Source organism: Jaculus jaculus, chromosome 8 (assembly GCF_020740685.1).
Source record: "Jaculus jaculus isolate mJacJac1 chromosome 8, mJacJac1.mat.Y.cur, whole genome shotgun sequence".
NCBI classification, from domain to species: Eukaryota; Metazoa; Chordata; class Mammalia; order Rodentia; family Dipodidae; genus Jaculus; species Jaculus jaculus.
Window position 1 is genome coordinate 29,489,801 of NC_059109.1, and position 12,503 is coordinate 29,502,303.

A 12,503-nucleotide genomic window follows, 5' to 3' on the forward strand; every position below is an offset into this window, starting at 1 on the left:
TGCATAGATTTAAAACTTTTTAAAATTTAACAAACATAATTTAGAGTCTTCAAGAGAAAATTCAAGTACAAAACTACAACCTAGAAATTGCACAAGATTCTAAGAACATGTTCTACAGTTGTCATTATCTGCTTTCATCAAAATTATCAAACATTTTAAAATCAATTCATGCTTACAAAAATGTACACTGGAACATGGAAACCTAAAACACCCTGTTACCACCACACAAAGCACAATATATAAAACATACTAGGAAAGGCTTACCCGTTTTAAAACTTTGACTTTATGCTTGACTGCATCATCCATAGACTTGGTTTTGTCTGCCACCACCATGTGCTTTGGTAATGCAAGCCTTTCACATCCCGCTGTTCTCTCTTCACTATGGACGTCACCTTCACCTGCAGTTTGGCTTTCCAAAATGTCGGTGTCTACCATTTCCGTCCTTTTATCTTCTTCAGCACAGCACCTTACACACACATACTCTTTGTCTTCCTCTGCCATCTGCTGTGCTTGAGAAAGACTCAGACCAACACAATCACCATGAAACCAGTCATCACATCGGCCACAGCCAACCATAAACCTAGGAGGAGAAAACAGTGATGTTGGAAATTGCTGTCTGAGCTGGGCTTGGTTGTGTATGCCTTTACTCCCAGCACTTGGGAGGCAGAAGTAGGAGGATCACTGTGAGTTCAAGGCCACCCTAAGACTACATAGTGAATTCCAGGTCAGCCTGGGGTACCTGAGACATCTAGAAAAACCAAAAGAAAAAGAAAACTGCTGTCTGGAGACTTGACTGTGGTTCATAATCTGATACTCTGAATGCTTGCCATCAACCCCCTCCATAATACAGACATGGAGCAGCTTGCAAAGAATATCCTGTGAAAATGTTCTTTTAAACCTAGGCTAAGTTTCCTACATTTCGGTAAAAAAATGCAAAGCCATGCTCTTAGTGTCGTGTTGACTTGAGTGAAGAATCTTTTTATTTACTTTTGGCTATGAAGGGCTTTCTTAGTAATGCCCATGTGCTTAGATAATAAATTCATTTCCCCAAATAAAGATCAATACTCTATGGTAACAAGAAGGTACACATATTCAGGTTGGACTTTTATTCTAATCTCCTGACCAAATCTTTTTCCTTATTACACTTTAGCTAAGAAATATTATAAATCAGTAAGTCAAGGTCAGGGTTGATATTTGAAACTACTTGTATAAGGAAAACTACACAGCTCACTTCAAATATGTGTGTTCCACTTCTTGTATCTTTTGCACTAGCAATTCAGGGTGTTAGAAAGATTTAGGGATGTTCTAATCACTTAAAGAGATTATGTGGCGCTAATTTTCTAGTTGTAGAGTCACCCAAAACCTCCAATACAAGCCAGATATAGTGGTGCATGCCTTTAATCCCAGCACTTGGGTGGCAGAGGTAGGTAATAGCTTTGAATTGAGGCCATCTGAGACTATACAGTGAATTCCAGGTCAGGCTGGGCTACAGTGAGACCCTACCTCAAAAAACAAACAAAAACCTTCTAACTTCTTTTAAAAACTTGTAATCTAATAGAAAGCAGAAATACCTGGTTATTACCAGGTATTATATAATACTACTACCAGGTAATATAGAATAATAACCAAGGTGTCACAGCCAACTTTGAATGATAGAGGTTCTGGTTCCATGCTAGAGCCCAGAACAGGCCACTCTCTGGGAATGTCTTAGTCATAGCAGTATCTCATATCTCACTCCCCAGAGCCAACTTTCTTCCTTGTGTGCATTATAATGTAGACACTCCAGTCCACTGGGTAGGTGCAGTTCTAAGACAATATTTACTTTAATGCTCTTCCCTTCTGGTCACAAGGTCAAAGAAATTTTTTTAACTTTAATAGAAATTATTGGTTTTTATAATAAAAAGGTTGCACCCACAGATGCCCCTCACCTGCCCCAATTCTGCTGAGGGTCTTAAGTGAGAGTATTGGTATTTACTGTGAGGACAAAGAGGCCTCATTTAGTCTCTGCAGAGTTGGGGATAACAGTGCCTCAGGTCATTCCCACCCACCTTCAAGCTCTTACAATCTTTCCACCCCCTCTTCTGCCATGCTCCCTAACCCTTTATGGGCAAGATACAGATCTGTTTAGTGATGAAAAATATTTCTCTGTAGACTCTGTATCTGCTTTTATGAGCAAAACAATTTCTTGAAACCAACTTCTAATATGAAAAGATTTGAGATACTGAAAGAAAGCCAATGATCAAGTCTTTTCAGGTTTCAATAAGACAATGTTTTTATCCCAAGTCCAATCTAAAATGTCAAATTCTATGGCTTATACTGTTTTCAAACATGCATCTGACTTAACTAGGGAGGTATACTCTGCCTTTATGGTCAGAAATTTATATAGTAATTACATCATCATGCCTCATATCAAGCTTATCTGGGAAATATCTCCACTCAAACAAGAGGCTCTGAAAAACAAACCTCCAGTCTCTTGTCATATGAAGTTGCTATCTTTAAGAGTTCAGATTTTAGGTTTGAAAAAGAATCAGCTAAGTAACTTTTCTTTAAAAATTCTTAGACGTTCAGGCACTTGCCTGCAAAGCCAAAGGACCCAGGTTCAATTCCCCAGGACCCATGTAAGCCAGATGCACGAGGAGGTGCAAGCATCGAGTTCATTTGTAATGGCTGGAGGCCCTGGTGCCCCTATTCTCTCCCCCCGCCATTTCTCTCAAATAAATAAAAATATTTTTTAAAAAATTCAACAAAAGCTCTTCCTGTCAGCAGTCTGAGGTTTGATTCACTACTTTCTTGACCCATAAAACCACAAAAATCATGCAAATCAAGGGATTCAAATCTTCGTGTTCACTTTAAGAACACCTGTGAAACTGCCCAGGCCATCAAGGATATGCATATCTGAAAAGCCACCAAGTATATGAAAGATGTCACTTTAAAGAAGCAGTGTGTGCCATTCCAGTGATACAATGGTGGAGTTGGTAAGAGTGCCCAGGCTAAACAGTGGGGTTGGACACAAGGTCAGTGGCCCCAAGAGTGCTGAATTTCTGCTGCACATGCTTTAAAATACAGAGAGTAGTGCTGAACATAAGGGTTTAGATGTGGATGCTCTGGTCATTGAACATATCCAGATGAAGCTGCCGTACTCACAGAGCTCACGGTTGGATTAACACTTACATGAGCTTTCCCTGCCACACTGAGATAACCGTCACTGAAAAAGAACAGATTGTTCCTAAAGCAGAAGAGAAGGTTGCACAAAAGAAAAAGATATCCCAGAAACAAAAACTTATGGCACAGGAGTAAATTCAGCATAAAAATACATGGAAATAAAAGTACAAGGGATTAAAAAAAAAAAAAAAATTCAACAAAAGTGACAGATAAAACTTCCTATGCCATGGGTGAATATATAATCTGCTGTAATACAGAACTGATAACTCACAACTGTATCAATTATGTTTTATGTCAAAACTTAGAAATGCCATGAACTTTAGAAACTGTAATTTTTGCCAGGCATGGTGGTGTACACCTTTAATCCCAGCACTTAGGAGGCAGAGGTAAGAGGATAGACACGAATTCAAGGCCACCCTGGGACTATATAGTGAATTCAAGGTCAGCCTGGGCTAGAGTGAGACCCTACCTTAGAGGAGAAAAAAAAAAACTTAATTTTTAAGATAAGGTCAGGAAAAGGAAGGGAAGGAGGAAGAGAAAGAACACAGTAGTAAGAGCAATGGGAATAGCCAAAAATGGCTCTCTGATTTTTGAACTTATCCTTTCATTTCTCACAAAAAAATTATTTAAGAAAAATATCATAGCCTATATCCTAAATCTTTTGACTTTAAAACCAGTGCTATGTAGAGCTTAGAATCAGTCTGAATTCATCACCTGGAAGAAGTCAGCAGTGTCTGTTTTCTACTGTGCTAATAAACAATTATGAGTAAAAACTAATTCTACCCTTCATTTTTATTTTATTTTATTGTTTTGGTATAAGTCCTAGAAAATTTCAGTTTTCTTCAAAGTAAACAAGAGACAACTCTCCATTAATTCATTAAGATGGAAAATATTAAAAGATGGCCCCTTTAGTTCTGGTGCGTTAAGTGACAGCCCAGACGATGTTATTGTGACACATATATACTCTCTCTTCTAAGATGAAAGGTTTCTATTCTCCCATAACCACTAAATCATGTTATAATCAACCTAAGCTATTGAAAAAAATTATATATATCTTCTTTTTTTTTTAAATTTTTTATTTATTTATTTGAGAGCGACAGACACAGAGAGAAAGACAGATAGAGGGAGAGAGAGAGAATGGGCGCGCCAGGGCTTCCAGCCACTGCAAACGAACTCCAGACACGTGCGCCCCCCTGTGCATCTGGCTAACGTGGGACCTGGGGAACCGAGCCTCGAACCGGGGTCCTTAGGCTTCACAGGCAAGCGCTTAACCGCTAAGCCATCTCTCCAGCCCTATATATATCTTCTTGAAACCCCAAGAAAATCCAGATTTATTTATTCTAAAAAAGAATTTCCTTCTCAGAATTATATATTGCCTGAATATATAAAGCTATGAATTTATTTTCCTAAGAAAATTTGAAAATTTTATGCAATGTACTAATCCACAACTTGGGTCAAGAAAGTACAACTTTCTGGACAAATGAAGATTTAAATTATAAGGTTTAGTATGAAAAGACTGCGGGATGTGGTGGTGCATACCTTTAATCCCAGCACTTGGGAGGCAGAGGTAGGAGGATTGCCATGAGTTCGAGGCCATCCTGAGACTACATAGTTAATTCCAGGTCAGCCTGGACCAGAGTGAGACCCTACCTTGAAAAAAAAAAAAAGAGAGAAAGAAAGAAAAGACAATACTAAGGTGACATCTCTTAGCTTTGGCACATGTTCAGAACTAATATTTATCCAAACCCAAGTAAGGACTGAAGTTTCATTTAAGCACATCAAATAGTTTTGGTATAAAGCTAAATCAAAACAATATACAGCTGAGTAAAAATAAATAAATAAATGGAAAAATATATAACCCATGTTAAAAAACATCTACTGTCTTCTGGATAAGTATAGAAGTTACTGAAGATCATGCATCACAATAGGCTATTCTGTGAAGATTTTATTATAAAACATAATACCCAACTAGACACACAAGGAAACTAACTCTAGCTAAAATATGGGTAAATTACTGAATAACTGTCTTATTATAACAACTTTCCAATGTGACCAGTACATAAAACCTAAGAGAATTAAAATTCTTTCCATATACTTTTCTAATAAATCATATTATATGTGAATTAAAACTAGAAAATCAAACTGAAAAGTGTATTTTAAGTAAACCCAGTGCTGGCAAGCATAATGTAACTAAGTCCACTGAGGTTAATATGTAAAGCAAAATATCACTAAGTACTTAGGCTTCTTTATTCACAAGACTATAAAAGATTACTAGAATAATCTGAAAAATTACTTCAAAAAGAGACGGGCCAGGTATGGTGGCACATGCCCTTAATCTCAGCACTCAGGAGGCTGAGGTAGGAGGTTCACTGAGTTCAAGGCCACCCTGAAACTACATAGTGAATTCTAGGTCAGCCTGGGTCAGAGTGAGAACCTACCTCAAAATAATAATTATTTCCAATGTTGTTATATATTACCCAGGTCAAATGCACAAGGTGAGCCTCAATGACATTCCAGGTTATTTTTCCAACTAAGGCAAAGAAATTCTAGATTTTATTCAATACACTAAAAAGGAGCATTCAGTTAAAAATCTTTCTTAAAATGAAACTAGCACCTAATCTCTATTTTATGAAACTAACTGTTGCTGTTAATGAAATGGTCATCATGATAGACCCTAGGCAACTACTTTCACATGCTCCCAATTCTGTGCCCAAGTTTACTTTCTCTGACAGCATGTCAGTATCATCAATTTAAGAAGACTCTATCTAACAAGATTTAAAAGATGGATTGTGTTAAGAAGACACACAGGAGCACCATTCAATCTTTAGTTATCTCCGTAGGCTACATTTAACATTTAAAAAGAAAGACACAAGCCAGACTGGTGGCGCACACCTTTAATCCCAGCACTCTGGAGGCAGAGGTAGGAAGATCACTGTGAGCTCAAGGCCAGCCAGAGACTACATAGTGAATTCCAGGTCAGCCTGGGCTAGAGTGAGATGCTACCTCGAAAAGCCAAAAAAAAAAAAAAAAGGAAAGACACAAAGAGCAAGTGAGTAGGGCAAATGAAACATCATATTCACTCTAATAGACACAAAATTTAATAACCAGAATGTCTGGGCTGGAGAGATGGCTTAGCGGTTAAGTGCTTGCCTGTGAAGCCTAAGGACCCCGGTTCGAAGCTCGATTTCCCCAGGACCCACGTTAGCCAGATGGACAAGGGGGCACACGCATCTGGAGTTCATTTGCAGTGGCTGGAAGCCCTGGCGTGCCCATTCTCTCCCTCCTTCCCTCCCTCCCTCCCTCCCTCCCTCCCTCCCTCCCTCCCTCCCTCCCTCTTTCTCTGTCTGTCACTCTCAAATAAATAAAAAATTAAAAAATAACCAGAATGTCCTTTGTTATATAGTAATCCTACTTTTAAAAGTACGTTATGGGGCTACAGAGATGGCTTAGCAGTTAAGGTACTTGCCTGAGAAGCCTAAGGACCTAGGCTTGACTCCGCAGAATCCATGTAAGCAGATGCACAAGGTGGCACATACACCTGGAGTTCATTTGCAGTGGCTAGAGGCCCTGGAATGCCCTCTCTATTTCTCTCTGCTTCTTTCTCTTGCTAAATTTGTTTTTGTTTTTGTTTTTTTGTTTTTCTAAGGTAGGGTCTCACTCTAGCTCAGGCTGACCTGGAATTCACTCTAGTATCATGGTGGCCTCGAACTCACTGTGATCCTCCTACCTCTGTCTCCCCTAGTACTGGGATTAAAGGTGTGTGCTACCATGCTCAGCTCAAATTATTTTTTTTAAAGCTACCAAATGAAAGAATGTATTGGGGTGGGAAGCAGTATCATAAACTACAAAAGAGTTGCCTCTACAATAAAAGGCAGTGGTAAAATCAAGTCTAAAAGTGTAAAGAAAGTAACTCATATGAAACTCTTGAACTCTGTAAACAAATGAATGCTTTTACTCTACTCCCTACTGTGTACAAAATCCAGCTATGTCATCCTCCAGTTGCTGAAGTTATAAATTTTCATTCCAAGGGAAAGTTTGATAGTATTGAGAGGACAGTATTGGGCTGTTAATGTGTATAATTTTTTAGAAATCCAAAAAATGTTTCTAACTGGCTAGAAAGACAAAGTATTTTCATGTATATTAGTTATTGGTCAGACTGCTTTTTAAAATAACTTAGGATATAGTTGTATAGTCATTGGCTTCACATTTCTTTTATCAGGGGCTGGGGCAGAGTTTTTGGAAGTCTTACATTTTTTAATATGAAAAGTTCTCACGTACTACTAATGCTACCCAACTCTTCAAAAAGTTTCTTTTCAAGATCCACCATCACTCACACATACACGCACGCACACACCTGTTGCCATGTGGTTTTCGGCAAAACCCACACTGTTTGCTGGGAGTCCACATATGTTTGTTTTCCAGCGAGGAGCTAGGATCTGATCCTTCTTTTTTTACAGAAGCGATGTTGTCTGGAATGAACAATGGTGGCTCATCCAAAGAAAAACTTCTGCTGCTTCTCCTTTGGCGAGGCTGTAGGTTTCTCTCAGGTCTTTTAAGTTTTTTATCCTCTTCCTTCAAATGCTCAGTGCCTGGGTGCTCATGCTCATCTTTCACAGGACCAGTGGTCTTCACAGCTGGGGGCTGCTGCTGAGGCTTATGGCATGGTTTCTGCCCAGTTTGTGGGGAATGATGAGGCTCCCTAGAGGAGCTGGAAGGGCCATGTAATTTATCACTAGAAGAGTGAGTTAAAGGTTTAGAAATTTGCACTAAGTTTTGATCCTGCAATGTTTTTTTCAACACAGGAGGAGCTTGGCTTTTCACAGATTTAACTCCAGAATTACAACTCTGACCCTTTGAAGCCTTATCAGCTTGTTTTTTCCTCACTTTGACTGGCCTATGGAAATTCTGGTGCGATTCTGCTTCATCTGCATTTCGTTTCACACTTTTGGCATGAACTTTAGCTTTGTTATGAACTACTTCATGCTTTGTTACAGCAGTTTTCTTTGGAGTCTCTGTGGTCATGTTTTGCTTAGAATGACTTACAGGTTTTGTATGTTTTGATTTTATGTTTTGGGGCTCTAAGTTGGTTCTATCCTCCTGAAGGTTTGGTATTTCATGAGATTCCACTTTTGCACTTTGAATAATATTCAACTGCTTTGAATTCTGGTCAGGCACATCACAAACAGTATGTCCTAACACATTCATTTCTGGCTCAAAAGAACAATCACCAGCCATCTCTAAAGGGGACTGATTAAGCTCAGTGCTCTGTAATGGTGTACCATGCAACTTGATGTCTTCACAGTGCCCTTGGACTTCAACCTTATTGCTTGGAAGGGAGTTCTCAGTATTATCAATAATATCCATGGTATTCTTCAATTCCGCATGATATTCAGCACCTTCCTCCAGTGAACCAGACAACTCTGTCAGCATTTTCTCTGTCTTTGAACTTGTGCAAGCAGAATCATCAGCTATACCAGAAGATTCAAGTTCTGGAATAATGTGTACACCTTCATGGGGTAATTTTATCTCCTCTGATTCTTGTTCAAATTCTGCCTTTTCTGTCCTGTCTTCAATAGTGTCATCTGTTTTACCTGAACTGATATCATTCTGGTCATCTTCTTTATCTGGAAACTTACACACAGGACTACTAACAGTCTCACATTCCATTCCAGGCTCACTTTTCTTATCTTCAATACTAACACAAGTCTCTGAAAGAAGTGGACAGGTTAATTCATGTGGGGGCACATTTGCCTCTTCCTGGGTACTGCACTTATGCTTGGGATCTAACCCGGCTTCCTCCTTCATTTCAAGACAAGATGATACTGGCACTTCTGGTGCCACTTGCATTTGTTCGCTGTGTCGACTACTCCTTCTGCTCTCTTTGCAGCCGTCAGGTTTTAATGGTGGACAAGCCTCTTCTTGTACCTGGCACCTTTCTGATGGTTTCCCACCTGCTTTGAGGGCAGACACAGTCTTCCCAGATGCTTTCTTTGTGCTATTCAGTGGTGCTACATTTGAGCGCTTGGCAATAGTGCTCTGTCGCAGACTTCTCACTGGTTCTATTACAGAGGAAAAGAAATAAAAATAACTTAGCTATTTACCATGTGCGTTTATTTCAGCAACTTTAGAATATATCACTTCTTTATTCTAAGCTATGAAACTTATTTAATCATCTCAACAAAAAAATCTTTGACTGTTACTAACGATCAATATATGTATAGCGTAATATGTTTATGTGTGTGTGGGTATATGTATATATACACACACATGTGTATATATATATATATATATATATATATATATATATATATATATATACACATGTGTGTATATACACACACACACACACACACATATACATATACATACACACAAACACACACACACACACGTATGTATCTATCAAAGTTCTTTGAATTCTGGCAGAAGGAAACCTGTACACAATTCAGGCTGGTATTATAATTTAAAAGAAATGCATTTATTATGCCTCTTTCTCATAAGGAATAAAATATGGAAGTCAAAGTAAAGTAAACTTCCTTTAACATTACATGTATTTTTTCTTTTCTTTTTTGGGGGAGGGGATATTTTCAAGGTAGGGTTTCACTCTAGCCCAGGCTGGCCTAGAACTCACAGTGGTCCCCCTACATCTGCCTCCCAGGTGTTGGGATTAAAGGCATGTGCTAACACGCCCAGCTAACAATAAATTTTTAAAGATTAAGTATTTCTAATTGTACAAAACTAAGTAGTTCAAATGCCAATAAAATCTTAACTCAAACCACCTAAGATCAGCTATGTTTCAAGATATGTCAAAATATTTCCAATTCCTTTTTCAATGTGTTTCCCTTACATTACCATTTTAGCATTCAAGATAGTCCTAAGAAACAAAGTATATACCTGTCTACTAAAACACAGATTGCCAAATCTTTAAAAAAAAAAAAAAAGTAATGCAAAAAATATAAACAATAGAGAAAAATCTGAAACTCCATTAACAATGATCACCACAGTTATGTCCTAGCTTGAAAAACTCTCTAGGAGAAGGACAAGCACAACATAAAAAGACAGACTTTTATTAAAAGGAAAAAAAAAAAAATTTAGAGACATGACTCTGCGATTAAGGCACTTGCCTACAAAGTCTACCAACCCAGCTCGATCCCCCCATACTCATGTAAAGCCAGATGCACAGTGGTGCATGCATCTGGAGCTCGTTTGCAGTAAGGCCCTGGTGCACCCCTCTGTCTCTCACTCTCTTCCCTCTCTCTCTCTGCTTGCAAATAAATAAAAAAATCTCTAAACTAATAATAAAAAATAAAAGTAAATAAAAATCACTAAATAGAAAACACCTCCTGAACTAAAATTCAAACTATGAAGCTGTGTCCATGGCTGTGCCTGTCTAACACTAAATAAGTCAGGACAGCACTGCTCCACACACAGCTGTCCCAAAGGAAAATAAATCAGTCATCCTCATCTTGGGACCCTTCTACTTTCCTCAGGACTTGGCATGATATGTGAGCATTCAGGAAGTGCTCTGTGACTTTAAGATGATTTAGTGGATTAGGAACTGTTACCACATGTTCAGGTGTATATTTCTAAACTAAACAAAGTTTAATTTCAACATTTAGGTAACTTAAAACTCTGAGGGCTGGAAAGATGGCTTAGTGTTTTAAAGTACTTTCCTGAAAAGCCAAAGGACCCAGGTTCAATTCCCCAGAATCCACGTAAGCCAGATATAAAAGGCACAGCATGCATCTGGAGTTTGTCTGCAATGACTGGAGGTCCTGGCATGCTCATTCTTTCCCTCTCTCTCTCAAATAAAGAATAAAAATTAAAACCTTGAACTTCAAAACCAACAAAATAGATTCTGGGAAACTGTCAGATCAGAAACAGCATTGTGAGACCAGAAGTTTTAGTATAAGAAAATCAAGATAAAAAGCCACCCATGGAGAAAAAAAAAAGAAAAAGAAAACACCAGTAAAACTAGGTGGGATCTTTCCCACCAAGAAGCTAGCCAGCACACCCAGCCACACCAAATACTGTTCACTGTGCTGGATCCCACCAGAGAAGTGCTGAAGACTCAGAACCTCAAAGAGCAGCTCGCACTGCTGCTCAACAGCAAGGCAGGAAAGTGAACCGCACAGAAATGCACTAGAAAAGGGTAAGGGAATCTGAAAGAGATTTCCAACAACCACAGTTCCTTTCCCCATTACCACCTGGAGTGGCATGTAACTAGACTACAGGAAGCACTCCAGGGGAACAGTGCTCCTGAGAAATGGCAAGAGACCCTAAAACATTGAGAAATCTGCACTGCACAAGATCCCCAGAGCCCCACTACTGATCCCAGGAAGAATATGCAAAATGTGGAACACAATGCAGCATCCGTACGGGTGCAAGAGCCCCAGCTGCACACAGGAGACAGCCAGGGAAGGCTGGTGAAGGTGTCTGAAGCAGACTCGTTCTGAACACCTCCATAGAGGCCAGAGCAGGGAGGAGCTGCACAGAGTGCAAGAAGTTGACCACAAATCTTTCTTAAGTAACATGACAGACAAGAATGAAGGTGAAGGCAGAGAGTGGGCCATTGGCTAACTAGAAGTATTAAGAACATGCCTTCTATCCACTGTATTGCTCTACATTTTTAAGTCTTTATTTTTACATACATGTAATTGGTTGTATTTTAAGATAGAAATCTCAGAGGAGGCTCCACCTTTGCTCTACTCTTCTTGCTCTCTTTCACTAAACCTAGCAGGAAAGGGGGAGGGAGGAAAGAGGGAGGAAAAGGAAAGAAAGAAGAGGAAGAATGAGTAGAAAAGGGCAGGGGAGAAGAGAAGCAAGAAGAGAGAAGGGAGCATGCAGATTTTAATTCATGACATGGACATAGGAGTTACAGAATCGATTCAACACTTAAGACAATAAAACTACCAATGTGGGGCTGAAGAGATGGCTTAGCAGGTAAGCACTTGCCTGTGAAGCCTAAGGACCCCGGTCCCACATTAGTTAGATGCCCAAGAGAGTGCACACGTATGGAGTTCATTTGCAGTGGCTGGAAGCCCTGGCACGCTCATTCTCTCTCCCTCCCTGCCTCCCCCCCCCCCCCACCGCCCGCCGCTTTCTCTGTCTGTTGCTCTCAAATAAATAAATAAAAATAAACAAAAAAATTTTAAAAAACTACCAATGTGGATGATGGAATCAGTAGTATGCAGAAAAAAAAAATTAATCCATTGAAAAAAATTCAGCAAGAAAACTGAAATGCAGAAAAAGAACCAAACAGAAATTTTGGAAAGGAATCTACCAATCATCTAAATGATACGGCTAAAACCATAATGAACAAACAAAGCTATACGAAAGAT

General features: G+C 39.1%; 1 protein-coding gene and 1 pseudogene across 3 annotated transcripts in view; one reads left to right on the forward strand and one right to left on the reverse strand.

The window, feature by feature from the left end:
- Phf3 (PHD finger protein 3) overlaps window positions 1-12,503 on the reverse strand; it is a 99,473-nt gene that overhangs the window by 25,057 nt on the left and 61,913 nt on the right. For all 3 annotated transcript variants that reach the window (XM_045155857.1, XM_045155856.1, XM_045155858.1), the window contains 2 exons: window positions 7,517-9,221; window positions 265-580 (listed from right to left, as the gene is read on the reverse strand). In XM_045155857.1, coding sequence (XP_045011792.1) covers window positions 265-580; window positions 7,517-9,221 — 2,021 coding nt within the window. The remainder of the gene's footprint in view (window positions 1-264; window positions 581-7,516; window positions 9,222-12,503) is intronic.
- On the forward strand, window positions 2,400-3,320 carry LOC105943703 (annotated as a pseudogene).